Here is a 20,831-nt window from a genome sequence, read left to right as displayed (position 1 = left end):
ACAATGTTTTCTGTCATCAAACAGCAAGACATGTCTTCTTCTGCTCTGAGTGGGTCTCGGGAGGGCCGAGAGCACCCACCACCACTCACCTACCCAGAGCCAGTCCCGGCGTGTTTGCAGGAGCACGGGGCTGGGACTGGGGCTGTGGGCAAGTCAGAGGGGAGGATGGAGGTGCCAGGCCCGCCCGTCCTCGGGGTCTGGTGTTCCTTGGCCTGACTCCACACTCTGCAGGAGAGGCCGGGTCTGAAATCCCTGGGTGCCCTGCCGGCCCTTCCTCCCATCTCCTGCTAAGGTGACCAGCTCCCCTGGCGTCTCCGGGAGGAGCGTGGAGTGTTCCTACAAAGGAGCCCTGAAGTGCAGGGAAAGCAGGAGTCGTAGCAAAGGCAGAGGACGGCCGGAGCTCCCCCAGGCTTCCCTGTGTGAGGGCAGCACTGATCACACTGACTTCTCCTTTGTCAAATGCGCCCCCAGGTCTCCATCGCTTTAGCTCAGGTCCCCCCTACTCCAGCCTGGATGATTGCACATCCTGGGAGCTCATCTGTCTTCTTCCAGTCTCTTCCACGCCAGTCCATCCTGCATGTGGTCGGTGAGGTCTTTCTAAAGGTCAAACGTGGCCCTGTCACCAGTCAGGGTAAAATCTCTGTTGACTCCTCGATGCCTGAGAGCAGAGTCCAGACGGTCTGGGTCTCCGTCCGCTCTCCTGGCATCCACCTCCAGGCTCACTGGGCCCACCACAACTCAGAGCTTTTGTTAAATCCTCTTCTCTGCCGGAAATGCCCATCTCCCCAGGGAGAGATCCTGTGGGACCTCGAAGGTCCAGCTCTAAAATCTCGTGAGCTTCTTATGGCCGTTCCCCTCCACCCGGGCCTGGCTAGAGGCTCCCTCCATGGAGCCCAGCAGGGAGCTTAAGAGAAAGGACTTTGGGCTTCAAGCTGGGTGGCACAGTCTCCATCCCAGGTCCCATTTACACACCCCAGTTGTATCGCCAACTCCCAGCCACACACCCAGAGAGCAGAGTACCGTTCATGAGGTCACACAGATCATCAGTGACTGGCCTGGCCCTCAGGCTGGACCTCGTCACTCTTCACTTCCGTCTGTCTGGCCTGAAGACTGCCTTGAAGCTTTCCCATGCCGCGCTTGCCGACCTAAGGGGAGGACAGCGCGGTGCTGAGTTTGTTTCCTTGCTTTATTCTCTTTTACTTTCCCAAGGCCGCACAGCCTGGGAACACTCAGGAATAAGTATTTGGCTCATTTATTATCCCCCCACCCCCAAATAAAGAAGAAGAAGAATGTCAGGCTTGTGAGAACAATGGCGCTAAGGGGAACCTTTGAAATTGTTGACAAGGACGCCAGCTTCACAGACCGTAGCAGCACGGGTTGAGCAAGTTTATGATGAAGGTGTTGCTGCCTCTGGAAGGATGTCTGGTGGGCTCAGGGGGGTCAGGACAGAGCGTGGACCCATGTGGGAGGGTATGAATCTCAGCCACACTCAGTGTGCAAAAACAGACCATCTAGTCTGAGCATCTTCGTTTCTGCTGGGTAGTGGAAAACCCCCCCAGGGAGCTCAGCACCCTCCCCCTTTCTCCAGGGTTGGGTCCAAGGTTGGGGGTGGGGAGCTCAAGGGAATCAGGCCTTTGAGGCGGCCTATCTGATCCTACTTCTCTATCCACGCAGGCCGCTGCTGGGATGTCTTATTCCGGCCTCTGCCCCGGGTCAAGGCTGTCAGGGTGCCACACCCTGGCATCCACATCCACGTGCGCTAAGCCAGACTCACATGAGTCCCCGAGGGTGCAGAAACGAGAGTCTCTGTGAGGTCAGATGTGCACCCGCTGTGCCCACCCCTATCTGATCTGTCTGTGACGGGGCTGTCACCCAGGTCCTGCCACGGGCTTCGGGGCCATCAGACGAGGTAGCCACTCATCTCTCTAGAGGCCAGCAGAGCCTCGGTGGAGGAGCTGCAGAAGGAGGGCAGCCCTGCTTGTGCTGAGCGCTTTGGGAAGGAAAAGCCACATGTGAAGGATGTGGTGATGGCGGCTCTCGCTGTTCACGACCCCCCCAGCTGCAGGGCTGCAGAGATGAGAGGGAGGCGGTTAGGAGCTCGCCTGAGGGACGTGAGCCAGGCCTGAGGTCAGAGCTGGGCTGTGAAGCCTCCATGCTAATGACTAGTGCGCTGACCATGACCTTAAGAAGGTCAAGTCTTTATTGATGAAGCTGCTGCCGCTCTGCCCCGCCCCCCCCCCGCCCCCCCCAGGCTGGTTGCACTGCAGGAAGATCCTGGGCAATTTTCTCTTGGTGGCTGTTGTGAGAGTAGCTAAACTCCCAGGACCCATGCGGACCCTGCGGGGGCCCTGTGTCTATTTCCAGCTTGGCAGGGGAGTGGTCTGTCACCTGGGTGTGTCCTTTACTTCTGACTCTGCTTGTGGATGGGGGAATCTAAAAAGCAGAAGGTCACGTACATTTAGACATGAAATTCCTCATGCTGTTTGCAGGAACCAGTCTCCCTGTCAGCCCAGACTCGGATGACGAGGACCCAAGCCTAGGAATAAGGATGCGCTCTCTCTGCTCTTCCAGTTGCAGCCTGGGATTTTGTGCTCCGTGAGGTCTGCGGAGCTCTGACCAGGTCCGCGGGGGGCCTTCCTTCTTCACCTGCTCACAGGGAAGCCACAGAAAGGGCCGGGCCACTTAGAAGCAGGAGATCCGCCACAGCCATTTGGAAGAATAGGCTGATTTCGTACAGAGTTATCATTTACCTCCTTTCTTTAAAGCTATAAGAATCATATAATACCAAAAAATTTTTGGAAATAGATATGAGCCATCAATAATTCCACTAACCTCTGATTTCTACCCAAGACTTGCTTGTCTTGGTTCATACGATGCAGCTTCTCATTGCTGGAATCATAAGGGACAGAGACCTTTGGATTCTGGAGGTTTTTTCCTTGCTTTCTTTCTTTCATCTTAACATAAGCATCTTTCCCATGGCTACATGTCTTCACAGTGACCATTTTTGAAGCTGCGTAATATTTCATTGTGTTAACTGTATTTCAAACTGAACATTTCGTTTCCTTTTTTAAACATCCTAGAGGGCTATGATTAAAAACAAAATAACATGTAGCTTGCAAAGTCATTCTGAACTACGTCACTCAGCCAAAGAGTATTCTTTCCTAGTCCTTCCGAGGAACGACAGTTATATAGGGAGACTGAATGCTTATTTGGGGGTGTAGTGGGGTGGACTTGGACTTGCATTTGAAGCCGTGGTGATAGTGGCCTGAGTTTTCATCCTCTCATCTAGCTCCCTCGTTGTCAGCAACTATATTCGCTGACCAGGGTTACTGATGTGGTCTTTGGCCGGAAAACAGACTTTCCTCTCTGTGAAATGAAATGACTCATAAGGAAACAAAACCCAAGGCTTTGGCCTCATTTGTCCCATAGTCTAAACCACGATTCTTAATCAGGGGTCCATGAATCGTTGTGAGGGTTTTGGGGAAGAAGCGTCCTGAAAATGAACACACAATTGGACATGTATGCACATAAGTGTATTTGCTGGGGGAGGTGTCTGTAGTTTCGTCAGATTCTCAAAGGAGGCTGTGGCCCCCAAAATGTTTTTAAAAACAACAGACCTCTCTTTCTCTCTCTCTCCTTCCCTCCCACCCCCTTTTGGGAGTCTGGGGTTGAAATAAAAGAATCCGAAAGATCTGTGTCTCCATACAGGAAGTCCAGGCGTGGAATGGTGACCATATGATCCTCATCTGGGGAACCTTGGATTCGAACCCAAGCCTGTCTCACTGCCAGCTCTGCGTGTGTGTACCCATTGTGCTAAAGTGCCTTATGGTTGAGAGAGTTGCTTCTCTTTTTACTTCTTTAACCAAAGCCAATTGCTAATGTGTTCAAATAAGAGGCTCTGCCATGATCATGGCCATCCTTGGTTCTTAACAAGAGGAAATGTTTTGGCCTTGCATTTCTCTCCAGGGAGTTGGCCTGACACAGAAATATTTGTGGTTGGTTAATTAACCATAGGAGATGAGCTGAGTTTATCACAGGAAATGTTATCACTCAAGGCTTAAGGAGCCAAAGAAACTTTGAAATCCAAGAGACCAAACCCAACAGTTCAACCCAACGGGTGGGAGACTTCAACCCATGACTTCCTGAATACCAAGGGGCCTCTTCTCTTCAAACAGATGTTTTTAGTAACAACAAACTATTTGGCACCCTTAAGTGACTTTGGCTTCCTAAATGTGTTTGATTCCCTTTCTCTCTTAGTAATCCTGTCCTGAATCTCCTTAAACACAAGCGTGCATACCTGGAGGCAAGACGATGGGGCAAAATTCAATCTCAGGTCTCCTTGTTTCCTCTGAGAATCTCTGCTAAGTTAACCACTTATTATTCCTGAAAATTGGCAGCCGTTAAAGGGGAAAGACTTCCTGAAATATGGGAAATAATCATGCAATAAAAAAAGAGTAAATTATTTCATTTTGGACAGCTTAGATGTAACACAATATTAAACATTAAATCAATGTGCCTTGTTGACCACATAGTATTGGCTAGGGTTCGATAATCAGTACACAGAATAACACTGGCTTTTGGTATAAATGGCATCTTTTTACTATAGTCCTGGTAAATTAAACTGATTACTCTTTATGGCAGCGGGATATTAGGGGGAAGTGGATCAGTAGGCATTTTCTTATATTTGGGTTCTCTCTGATTCATTCATTCATTCCAAAGAAGAGAAAGCTCTACTGCATATTAGAATACGTTCCAAGTGCTGAGATGGGTCCTGGAGATACAAAGATGAAAAATTTTAAAAAGCCCCTTCCCTTGAGGCATTCACAAAGTCTAATTTAGAAGGCAGGCGTTAAACAGAAGGCCCAAAGGACTGTGATTGGTGCTGTAAGAAGTGCCGTGGGCCAGAGGAGGGGGTGACGTAATGGAAACAGGGTGCCAGGATGATGGATGGGCTACGCCATGAATGAAGACTAGCTCTTCAATCAGACCCAGGGACCAACACCCAAGAAAATCATGTTGGGTGTTTCCTTAGCTCTTTTCCAGAACTTATTATCATTTCTTAATGTGGTCTAATCAATATCATCGTTAGCATGTAAAAATCTTGACTCAGTAAGTCAGAAAGAGAAAAACAAATACCGTATGCTAACGGATATATATGGAATCTAAAAAATAAAATTTTAAAAAAGGTTCTGAAGAACCTAGGGACAGGACAGGAATAAAGATGCAGACGTAGAGAATGGACTTGAGGACACAGGGAGGGGGAAGGGTAAGCTGGGACGAAGTAAGAGTGTAGTATTGACATATATACACTACCAAGTGTAAAATAGATAGCTAGTGGGAAACAGCTGCGTAACACAGGGAGATCAGCTCTGTGCTTTGTGACCACCTAGAGGGGTGGGATAGGGAGGGTGGGAGGGAGACTCAAGAGGGAGGGGATATGGGGATATATGTATACATACAGCTGATTCACTTTGTTATACAGCAGAAACTAACACAACATTGTAAAGCAATTATACTCCAATAAAGATGTTTAAAAAAAAACTTCACTGTAAACACTGCACTGAAAAAAATAAAAATAAAAACCACTGCACTGAAATCCACCTGATGACATATTAGTTATCCAGTAGGGAGATGGATAGTCTGGAAGATGGACAGTTCTAAATTTTTAGGCTTTATTATTTGGTCTTAACAGAGATTTTTATTATGTATGGTACTTTAAAGTTTACATATTATTTAAATGATTTTCACTTGATCCTTTAAGGCAAGCAGGAAACATATCCCTAGCCCCATTTTATAGATAAAGCAACTGAGGCTCAGCGAGATTTAAAAATCTTGCCCCAAATCACACAAGCTTCTAAATAAACAAATATAAGTATTTCTTGATGGTTTGGGGGTCTGTATAATAATATATTATCAAGCCATGGTATAATAATAACTGACATTTATTGAGTGCTTACTATGTGTCAAGGCACTATTGTAAGTAAGTTATACAGTTCAACTTATTTAATATAAAATCATTCAGGAACTTGCTTTCATAAAAGTATTTTTGGCTTTTTTGCCTTTGCTCATCTTATAGATGAGTCCAGATTATTCACTTTCAAGGTTCGCTGGGCAAAAAGCATGATTGCCTTTCCAAAAATGTAATTAATTATTCAAGAAAGACTGAAGCAAAGTTCTCCCTTTTTTTTCTTTTTGCCCTTAGTAGGATATTTTCTTTTTCTTTCTTTCTTTTTTTTTTTTTTGGCCGTGCCACGCGACATGAGGGATCTTAGTGCCCCAACCAGGGATGGAAGGCTTGCCCCCTGCAGTGGAAGTGAGGACTCTTAACCACTGGCCCACCAGGGAAGTCCCAGATACAATATTTTCATACTCCCCATATAGTATCTTCTTTATTCAAGTATTTGTTAAGTTGAACTTTTGCCTTCTTTTATTACATTGAAAAAGTTATTTATATACTCTTATATCAGATATATGTTTTTCAAACATTTTCCCCTGTCTGTGTTTTACGTGTTCATTTCTTTAATAGTGTCTTTTAAAGTGCAGATATTTTTAACTTTGGAAAAGTCTAATTTATCAATTTTTTCTTTCATGCTTACATGCTTTTAAGTTCTAAGAGATTTTTTTTTTGCCTAAGCCAGGATCACAAAGATTTTCCCCTATGATTTTTTTTCTAGAACTATAATGTATCTTTTTTAGCAGCTTTTAGGATTTTTTCTTTACCACTAGTTTTCAGCAATTTGATCATGATGTAACTTGATGTGGTTTTCTTCATACATGAGGTTGAGTGACTTTCTTGAATCCTTGGGTTTATAGTTTTCATCAAATTTGGAATTTCCATCTTTCATTTCAATTTTTTTTCTCTTCCATCCCTTTTCTGATAATCCAATTATGTGTTTTTTGACCACTTAATGTGGTCAGTTGTCTCACAGTTCGCTGTGCCCTGTTCTTTTTCTAGTTTTATTTCTCTTTATTTATTGAAAGCACTTCACTTTAGTTTCTTTTTCTATTGCTGCTATGTCTACAATCTCTAAAACCTGCATCCTGCTCTAAAATCCTACCATAATCTACTTTTACTTGTTTATCACTTATTACTTATACATAATTTTCTAATCATTTTTATGTTTTTCACAGATGTCATCACAAGTGTTTCATTTACATTACTTCACATACTTTGGAACACAGTAGATTCAGCCAGATTTCGAAGCCAGAGAATTGGTTTTTAAATGTTAGTCTCTGACTCGGTGTACAGTCTTGATCAAGTCTTTAGACCTCACTGAGCCTCAGTTTCTTCATCTATAAAATGAGAAGGAGTATGTCTACTGTCAGGTCTAGATATACTATATGTAAAGCACATGGCAGAGTGTCCAGCCTTGAGTAGGAAGGAATACTAGGTCCAGTGCTAGTAATCATTAGTATTCATGCTCCCCTGTGATAGGCAAATCCTACCACAAAGAGTTTTATAAGTTAATTTTAGATCTCTGTGCCTCTAGCCGGACATCCATGTCTCACAATAATTACAGTTAACCCAAAAAATGTCAGGGGGGGCTTCCCTGGTGGCGCAGTGGTTGAGAGTCCACCTGCTGATGCAGGGGACGCGGCTTCGTGCCCCGGTCCGGGAAGATCCTACATGCCGCGGAGTGGCTGGGCCCGTGAGCCATGGCCACTGAGCCTGCGCGTCCGGAGCCTGTGCTCTGCAACGGGAGAGGCCACGGCAGTGAAAGGCCCGCGTACCGGGAAAAAAATATATATATATCAGGAACCTAAGACCTTTCTTTTTTTTCTTTTCTTTTCTTTCTGTCTTTAACCTTTTCCAATTTCCTGTTTGCAAGCATAAAATAGAGCCAGCTTTTTCAGTCCGAATGTCTCCCTGCCCCCTCAAGCCTGGTAGAGGTGCTTCTCTGCACAAGCCTCCCTTCTGTTTACAAATTCCACCTCTGAGTTGTGCATAATAAACATTGGAGAGGCGGCTCAAAAGGACTGATGATGGCTAGTGCCTTTGAAAGCAATTCAGGTCGTTCAGGAACAGACGTGCATCTGGGAAGACACCTGTGAGCCTCAGCTTGAGAGAACAAGGCTTCCCGTCAGAGATGTGACACAAATCCCTGTTCAGTTGCTTCTGTTTCTTCACCTCCGTCTTCAGCCTCCTGAGGACGAGGATGAGGTTTCTGTTCAGCTCACAGGGTTGTTTTGAGGGACATGTGTATGGAGGACAAACAAAAGTCATTCCTTTTAAAGACAAGAGGATCACAGGCAGGAAAACTACAAACGTTATTTATGAGGGACTCATATGAAGAAATACCCAAGGTCTTCAGGACTATCTTTTCTTTTTTTTTTTTCAGGACTATCTTTTAATCCTTTTTGCAAGTAATACTCCAGAAATGCAGCCAAATGAAAGAAAGGGTCTTCATGAAGTGGGGTTGATGAACCTGTCTGCATCAGCATGGTCAGGGCAGTAATTAAAAATGCAGATCCTGGGGCTCCAGGCTGGACCTACGTGTCAGAACTGCTGGGACTGGGCCTCAAACTGGCTGTAAACTCCCAGCTTTGATAATGCAAGCTTAGGAACTACTGTGCTAAAGAATCATAACTGACTCCATTAGGAAGTGAACTCATGATTTAAGTTTTTAATAAAATCAATGCAAAAAAAATAGAAACTTAAAAGTAGATTAAGATCCATGGTCCCATCAGTACCAAATACACCAGTAGTTTTTTTGTTTGTTTGTTTCGACATACGGGCAGCATGTTTTACTTATCACTACTGTGTCTTTTTTGTTTGCTTATTTTTTTTCATTTACTTTCTTTTTATTTATTTTTGGCTGCACTGGGTCTTTGTTGCTATGCGCGGGCTTTCTCTGTTTGCGGCGTGCAGGGGCTACTCTTCGTTGAGGTGCGTGGGCTTCTCATTGCGGTGGCTTCTCTTGTTGCAGCACACGGGCTCTAGGCACGCGGGCTTCAGTAATTGCGGTGCGCGGGCTCAGTAGTTGTGGCACACGGGCTTAGTTGCTCCACGGCATGTGGGATCTTCCCTGACCAGGACTCGAACCCGTGTCCTCTGCATTGGCAGGCAGATTCTTAACCACTGCGCCATCAGGGAAGCCCGTGGTTGTTGGTTTTTTTTTTTTAGTATAAATGTACATGGTGTCTCCCAATAAAAGAATTTTATTCACAAGCTAGTGATTATCACAAGAATTTAAATATCATCATGGTGCCATTTTCCGCCTAATTGCCTAACAAGTTTCAAGCTTGCCTATGTCAGCAGAATCAAAGGTAGGTGACACAGGAAGCATGTGTCTATATTGTACTTAACACATTGTCACAAGAAGGCTGTCTTCCTTCCTGAAGTTTTGCTCAGCACCCTCAAACGTCTTACCACCTGAAAATCATTTTGATCAACTTTACCATTGCGGGGAGTGAATTTCCACGGCTGAAATATTTTCAGTTTACAAAACTGAAATAGCCATATGTGTGTCTCCTCTCCACTGGGCCTAAGTTGGCGACCGCTTTGACCAAGGGCACACACAAGTCCAAGTCCACTGCTAGCTCGCCCAGTGGCCCTGACGTACTCAGGCAGGAGTTACAACTCTACAGTGGGTCCTGTGCTAGCACTGGGCAAATATTCTACTAGTATTGAAAATATCGCTCAAGGTGTTAACTGTGGTTTCTTGACTAATTCTAGCATTAGAATCCAGCCAGTGGAAAACTCTGAACAAGGTTCTTGCGTCGACGTCTTTGGGAAAGCACCATTTCTGTATATGTAGATACTACCCAGCCCTGGTGGAATTATGCAGGGCATTTTTTTTCTGGTGTTCTCTCGCTCTCATCCTTTACTCTCTCAACTCCCAACTAACAAGCGTGGAAGGAATGCTGGAATTAGCACATCAGTATTTAGTGACCCCTCATGGAACCATTAGTTGAAATGTTGATGAGGAGATGATCGATGGAAGGATCAAACCAGCATCACCTGAACCCAGATCTATCTCAGCATCACTGAAGCGGTGCCGCTGGACAGTTGGGCCTCCAGATAGGTTGTGACACAGAGCTCACGTCACCCCCATAAGGCATCCCTACCAGGAAAAGCTGAACCTGGATGTAGTGGACCCGGCAGAGTTAGTTCTATGTGTGAGGAAGAGGTAGGTAGAGCAGCAGGTTGTGAGCCACCACGAGGATGCAAACTCCAGCACGCAGAACATTCCACAGGACCACCACTCTGGATCCGATAACTCAGTGGCATGAAACAAACCTAAGCAGGGGCTGGGGGGCAGTTCCAGTAAAGATGACTTGAGAGAGACTCAACCATCCCATAGCATGTGTGAAGCTTGTTTGAATCCTGGATAGGACAAACCAACAGCAAGAAGGCATTTTTGAGACAACTGGGGAAATTGATTGTGGATTGGATGTTACATAAAACCGCAGAATTATTGCTCATTTTGTTAGGTGTGATAACGACATTGTGAGAAAATGTCTCCATGTTTTAAAGACACGTGCAGAGTATGTGGAGGTGACACAGCATGTTTCAAGCCATGAGTTTCATTTCATTTCAAAGTTTCAATCCTTTATTTATAAAATGATTTGTCTTAAAACACCTAAAGTACTTCAATCAAGAAAACAATTTCTAGGGCTTCCCTGGTGGCACAGTGGTTGAGAGTCCGCCTGCCAATGCAGGGGACACGGGTTCGAGCCCCGGTCTGGGAAGATCCCACATGCCGCAGAACGGCTGGGCCCGTGAGCCATGGCCGCTGAGGCTGCGCGTCCGGAGCCTGTGCTCCGCAACAAGAGAGGCCACGATAGTGAGAGGCCCGCGCACTGCGATGAAGAGTGGCCCCCGCTTGCCACAACTGGAGAAAGCCCTCGCACAGAAACGAAGACCCAACGCAGCCAAATAAATAAATAAATAATAATTAAAAATGAACATCTGGTTAAAAAATAATAATAATTAAAAAAAAAGAAAACAGGGGCTTCCCTGGTGGCGCAGTGGTTGGGAGTCCGCCTGCCGATGCAGGGGACGCGGGTTCGTGCCCCGGTCTGGGAGGATCCCACATGCCGCGGAGCGGCTGGGCCCGTGAGCCATGGCCACTGAGCCTGCGCGTCCGGAGCCTGTCCTCCGCAACGGGAGAGGCCACGACAGTGAGAGGCCCGCGTAACGCATAAAAAAAAAAAAAAAAAAAAAAAAAAAAAAAAAAAAAAAAAAAAAAAGAAAACAATTTCTAAAGATAACTGGTGAATCTAGGGGGATGAGTATGGAGGTGTTCATTATACTCTTTATTTTTATATTTAGAAAGTTTTCATTAAACATAGTTTTAATCTAAAAAAGTGATATCTGAGCCATCCGTTAAGGACTACCTAGTGTTTTCTTCCAGGTGGAAGTGATTTCTTCTTGCTGCGCTCACAAGACCTCTCTTCTGTACGTCACCTGCCTACCCTGATTGTTGTGACTTGAGTGTACGTCTCACCGCTTATCGTCCCCCGAGAACGGACGCCTTCCTTGTTTCATCTCTATGTCTTCGCTGTGTCTGACACAGTACATGGTTGACAGTGACTGAATGAACACAAGAATATAGTTTCTAAGAGCCAACACTGCAGCTGTTTCATGATCACATGTGGGGGGAGCGATATGGGCAAAGGTGATATAGCCTCATTCAAGTTGAGTTATCCTGAACTTGAGACTCGAAAAATAAGTTTCAATTCAAGTTCTTTGGCCTCTTCTTTAGTTTAGAGTCATAGGCCCATCACTGTACTCTCTAGGAAATGGGCATTGCACTAGTGGATTCGTGGGGGGCAGGCCTTGGAATGCTTGGAAGTAGACAAATGTTCCACGAGGGCAGAAGGAACTCGCCAATGACAGCCTGGCGTCTCACCACGACGTCCAACCCCCAGGATGGGCCCTGGGTCTGCACACCACCACCCAGGCTCTCACCCCCAAAGGAAAGGTTAGGAAATCCCGAAGGACCCCAGTGGTAGCTTAGGGCACCATGAAGCTCTCCTCTGTCACCCAGTTCATCCTCTAGTTAGAATTTATTTAGCACCCTCTCTGCTCTCGTTCCTTTCTGACCCTCATGTTGTTTGGTCCACATGACAACCACGTGATTTATGTACGGGCTGTTGGTCCTTGAACTCTAAAAAACCTATGTAGCTGTGCATTATGTGTCAACATCCCCAAACATTTTCCATGTGTTGAATTCGGACTTGAGCACGTCAGCTGGTGAATGGACTGCCACCCGCCTGCCAACAGCTCCGTCTTGGCAGGACAACATTTTCATCTGGGTAATAGTGTGTGCACAACTGTTTTAATGTTTTGGTGCATCTGCCCCCTAATTTTACACAAGTAGTCATTGGAATTACGCCTGTAATCATGGGTAAGTGCATAATTAAAAGACATCTGTGAAAGGCTAAAAATAGACAAAGATTTGCCAAATAGGCAAGACATAATTGACACGTTATTAGTTTTTGTTTAAAAACATGCTAAAGATATGGCATTCCATAAAGCCAGGATCGGGATGAAGGAATCGCACCCATAGGGCATTGCAAGCAGAAAAGTGCACTGAAACCTGGTTTAATTTCCACAGAAACAGAACTGCCCCTTCACCCCCAAACAGGAAAGTCCATTGTTTGGCTTTTTTCGGCATTCACCTTTGAGTATGTTTTCTCAGGAAGTCTTTATGTATGAAAATGGGGAGTAGTTTCATACTTCCCAATTTTATAGGTCAGGAGACTGAGCCTAGGTGATGTGATTTGCCCAGGTTCACACAGTCAATTCGTGGCTTGCTTTTGAGCCCAGCTTGCTTGGACCACCCACTCCCCCCAGAGCCAGGGAGGAGGGAGATGGCTGTACGAGGCTCTGCCTGGAATTCCAGACCTCCCCCATCCAGCAGCTCCCTAGAGGTTTTTCCTCCCGGCAGGAGGGCTTTGGAGGCAGGTGCAGCCTCCACAAAGGAGAGGACTTTGTGTCTGAGCCTGAGCTGTGGGCCCAGGGGATGGAGCCCCAGGCGGGGCACCCATGTACCTGATTTGGGCGGGGAGGTCAGGGGCAGCGTGGGGGCTGAGAACCCCCTCCAGCACCTGGCTCTGTCACCTTCAGTGTGACCTTAACAAGCCACCTTGCCACTCCATCCTCAGCTGTGAAATGAGAATACAGTTAAGTCCCCTACATACGAGCCGTCAAGCTGAGAACTTTCAAAGACGCGAACGTGCCCCTGGGTGCCAGCTGTTGTACTGGACTACTGTACGTCTCAAGGAACTGGACTGTAAGATTGAAAATGTTTATTTTTTGTGTTTGCTTTTTATGTATTATTTGTGTGAAAAGCATTATATACCTATTACAGTACAGTACTATATAGCCGACTGTGTTAGTTGGGTACCTAGGCTGTTTTGGACTTACGACAGCGCTGTCGGAGAGGAACTCGTTCGTGTGTAGGGGACTTATTGTAATTGTAACCACCCTATGGATGCTACATGAATATTGAATGAATCATATATGTCAAGTGCTTTCATCCTGTGAAATGCTGGCCACTGTGAATAAAGGCTTTCCAGTCTCTCTATTTTTAGTTACTGCCTCTGCCACATCCCCTGCCAGGCTGAGGCTGTGTTTCAGGTTTTGTCTGTTTGTTTGTTTGTTTTTGCGGTACGCGGGTCTCTCACTGTTGTGGCCTCTCCCGTTGAGGAGCACAGGCTCAGCGGCCATGGCTCACGGGCCCAGCCGCTCCGCGGCATGTGGGATCTTCCCGGACCGGGGCACGAACCCGCGTCCCCTGCATCGGCAGGCGGACTCTCAACCACTGTGCCACCAGGGAAGCCCCTGTTTCAGTTTTTCAGCGTCTCCCCGGGGGCCTACATTGATCTCCCTGCTCTGGTTAAGGTGGGCAGGGGCGTCTAATTCATTTCAAATAAACAAGCAGAGGTCGCCTCCCCCAACATCCCCTCCTCTTTCTAACCCCTACCCCCTGCACTACACACACACACACACACACACACACACACGGGTGCATTCACATGCTTGCTCTGTCATGCACTCACAGACACACGCAGGTGCACGTGTGTGCACTCTCTCTCTCACACATACACACACACACAACTCACATCCTTCTCCCATCCATCCTTCACCGCTGGGAGGAGGCCAGTGCCCTCCAAGCGCAGCAAAGCCCCCTGAACACCCAGGGAGCCGCACGTGTTGCCTTGGGCTTCTGCGTGGACGCTGCGTTTGTTTCCTGGCTCCACCCAGCCTGAAACTGCTAAAATATCACAGCGGGGTGGCAGCCCAAGCACGCGGACACAGCTCTGCTTGTCACATGGCTTCCTGGGTAACTCAGGCTCCCGTCAGAGCCTCTGGGGTGGAGGGACCCTAGAGAACCGGTGTGTTTATAAAACCCATGGAAAAGCATCTGTATACACACTGCTAAGGAGTCAAAGGACGAGGAAGTGTAAGTAGTGGTGATTTAATCTGAGGAATTTTACTTCCTGTCAAGTTATGTAGATGTTCAGTTCTGCTATTTAAGTGGACATAAAGGTCTGCCCAGGAAGTTTAAAATTGGTGGCAGTCTGGTTGACGCTTCATTGCGCCAGGAGGCTGGGTGGGAGAGGGAGGAAAGGCCTGAGGCCCAGGCAGCCATTCTCCAGAGCTGGGGCTGACCCGAGTCCAGGCCTTACGCCCCTTCTGGTCCCCGGCAAGGCATTCACATCTCTTTTCATTTTCTGCTTGTACCAATAAGATTATGTTTCCTGTTAAAGGATTCAAGGAATACATAAAATCATAGGAAAGAAGGTAAAATTCACACGAGGTCTCATTACTTGAGATAAACAATATTAACACTTTAGGAAATATCTTTTTGGAGTCCTGCTTTGCATTAACACCCACACACACACTTTTTTTAATTTGCTGTTTTTTTCTGTTGGGTGTGGGCGTGCTTCCTCCCTTTCTGTCTCTGCCTCCCCTTCTGTCTCTACCTCCTCCACCAATCACCAAAGTAAACACCTTCGTGTTTACCCTCCCAAACCTATTTCCATGTAATATAAAAACACGTGCATGTGCCTACATAGGGGTTTCTTGTCTCATTCTTTGGTTTTTCCGAATATGGGACAGCCTCACTTCTTCACATCCTGCTTTTCCCACCTAACTATATGTTGTAGCAATTCCTCTTAGCCTCGCTGGTAAAGATCTAACATGTTCTTTTTGATAGATGCATAATATTTTAGAGACTTTTAAAGTGCAGATTTACTCAACAATTCCCCAGTTGGTGAGCAGTTACAAAGTTTCTTTTGTTTTGTTTTTTGTTGCTACAATTATTGTGGCAATAAACGTGTTTGTATCTCATATATTCCTATATAAGGATGTCTTAGTACACAGTGAGATTCTTGGAAGTGGGATTGTAAATCGAAAGGTATGTGTAGTTTTTCCTTTTAATAGAACTTGAGAGATTGCTTTCTACAAGTTTGGCAATATTTCATATTTTATTTGTTCAATATTTATTAAGCACTTACTCTGTACCAGGCACTGTTTTAGCAATTTGGATTAACAACGTATAATGCAAAGATCCCAGACGTCACAGAGGTTTCATCTTAGAAATGGAGTGGGAAAGAACAGATGAAATAATAAATAGTTTTGTACCAGAAATGTAAGAAAACACAATTTTCCTTTTCTTTACCATCAACAATTGGTATTACCATTCCTCTTTTTTTTCTTTTTTTAACAACTTTATTGGGGTATAATTGCTTTACAATGGTGTGTTAGTTTCTGCTTTATAGCAAAGTGAATCAGTTATACATATACATATGTTCCCATATCTCTTCCCTCTACCATTCCTCTTATATATTTCCCCATCTTATTGATGCAACGTTCTTGTAACTTTGATTTGCATTTTCCAATTGGTAAGTAATTTCAACATTTTTCACATGCCTATTTAGTGATTTGGATTTGTGTTGGATGGATTGTCTATTTATAATTTTTACTCATTTTTGTATCGAGTAGATTATATGCTAAACCCATACTTCTGGCCAAATTTCATGACCTCTGCGTATAAGTGGACATTTGTTTGCCATATGCTTTGCAAATCTTTCCCCCAATCTATTGCTGATCTTCATGATGGTTTCTTTTACTGTGTAGTACCTTTAACATTTATGAATCTGTCCTTTTGTTATGAATATGTCTTTTTGTCCTCTCTCAGCTTCTAGCTATTCCATCTTTGTCAATTGTTATCTCCAAGCTCTGCGTCATATGTATGGTCTCCTAAATTTTCTTCCAATTAAAATTGTTTAATTTTTAATATATTTTTTCAATACACCTGGAATTTATTTTTTTAATATGGCGTGAGATTGGCATCCAATTGTATTTTGTTCTAGGTAGATAGCTATTTCCCCAATACCTTTTATTAAAATAAACCCTCACCTCTCCACTGAATTAAAATGCCACTGTTTTCATATATGCAGTTTCCGTATGTACTGGAATCTGTTTGCATTCTAATTATTATGTGTCACTGATGATATGTCTATTCCTATTCCACTTTCATGCAGGTTTGGTTTTACTCTCCGTTTTCATAATTTTAAAGCTAGGGTAGGACTTTGTTTGGTCATAGAAACCTTCAGATAATGTTATCCAATTAAAAATTGTAATTATTGAAAGTACATTTAATTTATATTGGGAACATCAAATAAGTCATAATCAAGAAAGAGAAGAGATGAAAATAATTACAAAACAATACGATGTAAAACTTCATAGTAAATTGGAAATGGAGAGGAAATCAAAGATGTCCTATAAATCATATAAATTATCAAAGCGGTGCAAGAAGGAGGAAAAGTGGCAACAAATTCCTGTGGAAGAAACTGGAAATTTATTTAGAGATCTACTATTTAAAAGGGTCCCAGGAACAGATGACTTACCAGCTGAGTTCCATGTAGTCTTTAAAGAACAGATAACCCCAATGTTATTAAACAATTCAAGATCATAGGAACAAAGACGAAGAGATCTCCGGTATGTTATGAAGCCAGAATCATCTTAAGGTTAATTCCTTATAGAACAATCACGCTCAGGAATATAGATTTTCATTCAAAATAAAATATTAGCAAATAGGACCCATCCGTGTATCAAAAAGACTAAGGCACTGTAACCAAACAGCTTTTTGTTTGTTTGTTTTTGTTTTTATTTTTTCGCGGTACGCGGGCCTCTCACTGTTGCGGCCTCTCCCGTTGAGGAGCACAGGCTCCGGACGCGCAGGCTCAGCGGCCATGGCTCACGGGCGCAGCCGCTCCGCAGCACGTGGGATCTTCCCGGACCGGGGCACGAACCCGCACCCCCTGCATCGGCAGGCAGACTCTCAACCTCTGCGCCACCAGGGAAGCCCCGAAGTAGCTTATATTCCAGAATGCAAGGATGTTTCAGTAGCAGAAAATTGATCAACATAACTCATTACATCAACAAATGAAAGAAGAAAATTATCATATAAACAGATATTAAATAGTCCCCTGATAAAAGTCAGCAGCGCTTCCTAGTACAACCCCATAATCTGTTATCCAAAATGTGGGTAAGTGTGGTGGTCTAGTGTCCGCCAGGGCTCCACAGTTGGCTCTGCATCGCTTGACTCTTTGACCGGGAACCAGCTGCGTAACATCTCAGACCTCCTACTTGCACTTATTTTAGAGACTTGAAAGGATGATACAAGATAGGTGAAGTTCTTGGTCAAGAGTAAGCTCTCCTTGAACAGCCGGCCCTGGAATGGGGGTGGTGGTGAAGTGGCGATGCTCTTGGCTGTGGTCCCCGGGGTCTTTCCCACATCTGTCATTGGAAGATTCTTTACCCAAGAAAAATCTTGATTGTATTTCACTCACCTCTCAAGAAGATTCCCTGATATTGTTGAAAAGTTGGCATTAGATGCCTGTACTATCTTTGTGACCTAAATTACAGCATCTCACCTGAAAATCTGAGCTGGAAAGAACCTCAGAATGTTCTAACGTGGGCCGGGAGAGGGAATGTGACTTTCCCAAGTGAAGACTGAAACCCAGACCACCAGACATGTTGGTCAGCCTCTTTCTAGACGGCAAGGCTCCTACCCCCAGGGGCCTGGGATCCACCCTGGCGGTTTCTGGTAGTTTCCTCAGGCCAGACCATCTCTGTGTCCTAAACCCAGGAGCCTCTCCTCTCTGGGCCACTTCTTCCTGCTCTGGGAAAAAAGATGGAGGCAAGCTTAGCCCACCCAAGCCCCTCCTGACCCCATGTTCTGACTTTGACCTTCTCTGTCCCCCTGCTTCCCCACCTTTTTAATCGGCAACCAGAAGGGGTTTGGGGATGCTCTTGTGCACAGAGGCTCTGAAAACCTACTCACATGGCCAATCTTCTGTGTGCTCTCTGACAGAATGGGAGTGGTGAGCAGCAAAAGGCAGGTCAAGGAGAAGGGGAAGGGCAGATGGAGCCCCGAGAAGGCCAGCACCCAGGGCAAAGAGGCCCCACCACTGCCGCCCCTGGTGAGTGACTGCTGTGCGCAGCTGGAGGGGTGGGAGAGGGGCACACGGAGCTCCCCTGCGCGGCTCGGGGGCTGCTGCTCGTCTGCAGCCAGCACCAGCGCCATCTCTAGACAACGCGGGGCACCAACAAGTAGACCCCTCCCACTGCCACCACCACCCACGTCGCAGTGGTGGCATAGTACCAAGCTTAGCAGCCAGATTGCCGAGCTTAAATCTATGAGCGGTGTGCTTCCAGGGAGGTTACTTAACTCCTCTGTGCCTCAGTGTCCGCATCTGTAAAATGGGTACAGTAAGAATGCCTTTCTGATGGGGACGTGACCATATGCAGGTGTGCAAGGCACAGGACCTGGCCTAGGGGGCTCCCGGTAATCCTTAGCCAGTTTTCAATGCACACGGGCAGGCTTGAAGAGGAAAGGAAATCAAAAATGTCAACTTGAAGAAAGGGTGGGGCGAGGGGGGGTCTGGGGCATTTAGCAACATCTGCTGCCCCCACCCCCTGCCCAGAAGCTCCTGATGGTCATTGTCCCTTTCGTGGCACTGCTGCTGGCATTCCAAGCAGCTTGCCGTCCTGGGATAAGGCAGCCTAGGACTGGAGGGGCCCCTCAAGTTCTCATGGAGCCTGTCATGCAGTTCTGGTCTGTTCACAAAACGGTTGGCACCCTTTGACAGTAGCATTCCCAAAGAGGCACTTTTAGATGATGATGTTCGTGTCTCCCCCGCCCGGCCACCTACCCCCTTTTGGTTTGGGTCAGTTGGGAGTCATGCCTGGGTCCCCCAACCCTCACCAGCACATTCGACTGGCCATTGCTTTATTCTGACAGTGACCTGATGGGGGAGGGGAGGGGGGATTGCCAATCCTGTTTCTTAGAGAAATCTTATCTATCCGTGTCCCAATTTAGTGCAGGGCTTGGCAGGTAGCAATGAAATGTTTGTTGAATGAATGAATGATCGACTGGGAAAACGCCAACTTCGACTGTGTTCGTTATATGCTAATAAGTAGTAGAGCCTGGAAGGTTTTGAACTTTTTAAAAAGTCACATCATATCTATTAATTATGGAAAAAAATCGTAAATACTCATTATTCCACTGCCCAATGATACCTGGAGTTAGCACTTCAGAGCTTCTGCCTCCAGACCCCTTTTCTGTGGGTTATTTATATTACATGTTTATATTGTCAATGGAACCACGCTATACATGCCATTTTGCAAAATCCTACTTCAGAATTGTGTTCAATAAATATGGAATACAAAAAGAATATTTGGAGACTTCCCTGGCGGCCCCAGTGGTGAAGACTCCATGCTCCCAATGCAGGGGGCACGGGTTCGATCCCTGGTGGGGGAATCCCACATGCTGCGTGGCCACAAAAAAAAAAAAAAAATTTGTAACGCATATGTCAAGTTGAACAAAGAACAGAATGAAGAGCCAGCACAGCTCCGTCATCTTCAGAAGTAGAAGGTGACCGGTTGAGACTGTCTGCTGCCCCCAGTCTATCCTCGTCACCCCGGGCCCCACTATCCTGAGAGTGTGTATCATTCCTTAGCTTCGCTTTTTCGGTGTGATCACATATGTATGTGTTTCTAAACACTCTTCAGTTTGATTTTACCCATTGTGGACTTTAAATCATTTGAATCAGACAGCATGTATTTGTCCGAGACGTGGGTTTTGGATCTCTGTTACGTTTGTGGGTTTTATCCACGGGGATGCCTGGGGCTGTAGCCACGAACTTGCCCCGGGTTTCGTTGCATGACTCGCTCCAGTTTGTCTATTCGTCTATCTTTTTGGTCAAAGCGTGATTTCCACACTTCAACGATTTTTTTTTTTTTAATTTTTTTTCTGGGAGCCTTCCGGTGCAAAAGTTTCTCTACAGGGTACATACCTGGGAATACATCTGTTGAGTTTGAGGGAAATATGCTTTTAAAATAATTTCCCTTGAGAGCAAATACTCTTTTGCAATTTCTCTTTTAAAGAAGAACCAGGATTTTAACCTGGGTGATACGGCTTCCTCCCACAGTTCCACAGCTGCCTCTTATGAAGTTGGGGCATCCCCACGTACCCCTCCTCCAGCCACATGTGTGGTTGGGCAGGCGGTCCCGGCTTGTGGGACGTGGCACTGGCATCTGAGGCTTGAGGCAGCATGTGTAGAATTTACCTGTGCAGCCTCCTGGGCCAGCAGAGAGGTTCCCCCAGACCCTCCAGCTGGCACGCAGCAGTCTCACCCCTCCTGCCCTGCCCAGGCCTCGGGGCCCGTGACCTAACACAGAGCACGTGCATTTCCACTCTAGGTCGTGTTTAATCACCCGGCTCCGCCCCCTCCTGACACCAGGCACCGGGACCAAGGTAAGAAGGGGCTGCTTCGGCAGCTGAGGCTCCCCTGGCCACGACCTCCGG

General features: G+C 46.0%; 1 protein-coding gene across 1 annotated transcript in view; it reads left to right on the top strand.

The window, feature by feature from the left end:
* The window catches only part of BLK (BLK proto-oncogene, Src family tyrosine kinase), a 45,800-nt gene that overhangs the window by 8,535 nt on the left and 16,434 nt on the right, over window positions 1–20,831 (top strand). The window contains exons 2-3 of the mRNA XM_065879184.1: window positions 18,336–18,444; window positions 20,726–20,780. Coding sequence (XP_065735256.1) covers window positions 18,337–18,444; window positions 20,726–20,780 — 163 coding nt within the window. The 5' untranslated portion in view covers window position 18,336. The remainder of the gene's footprint in view (window positions 1–18,335; window positions 18,445–20,725; window positions 20,781–20,831) is intronic.

The sequence above is a fragment of the Phocoena phocoena genome, chromosome 6 (genome assembly GCF_963924675.1).
Source record: "Phocoena phocoena chromosome 6, mPhoPho1.1, whole genome shotgun sequence".
NCBI classification, from domain to species: domain Eukaryota; kingdom Metazoa; phylum Chordata; class Mammalia; order Artiodactyla; family Phocoenidae; genus Phocoena; species Phocoena phocoena.
The sequence above is the reverse complement of the archived record's forward strand: the minus strand, read 5'-3'. Positions and strand labels throughout refer to the sequence as shown.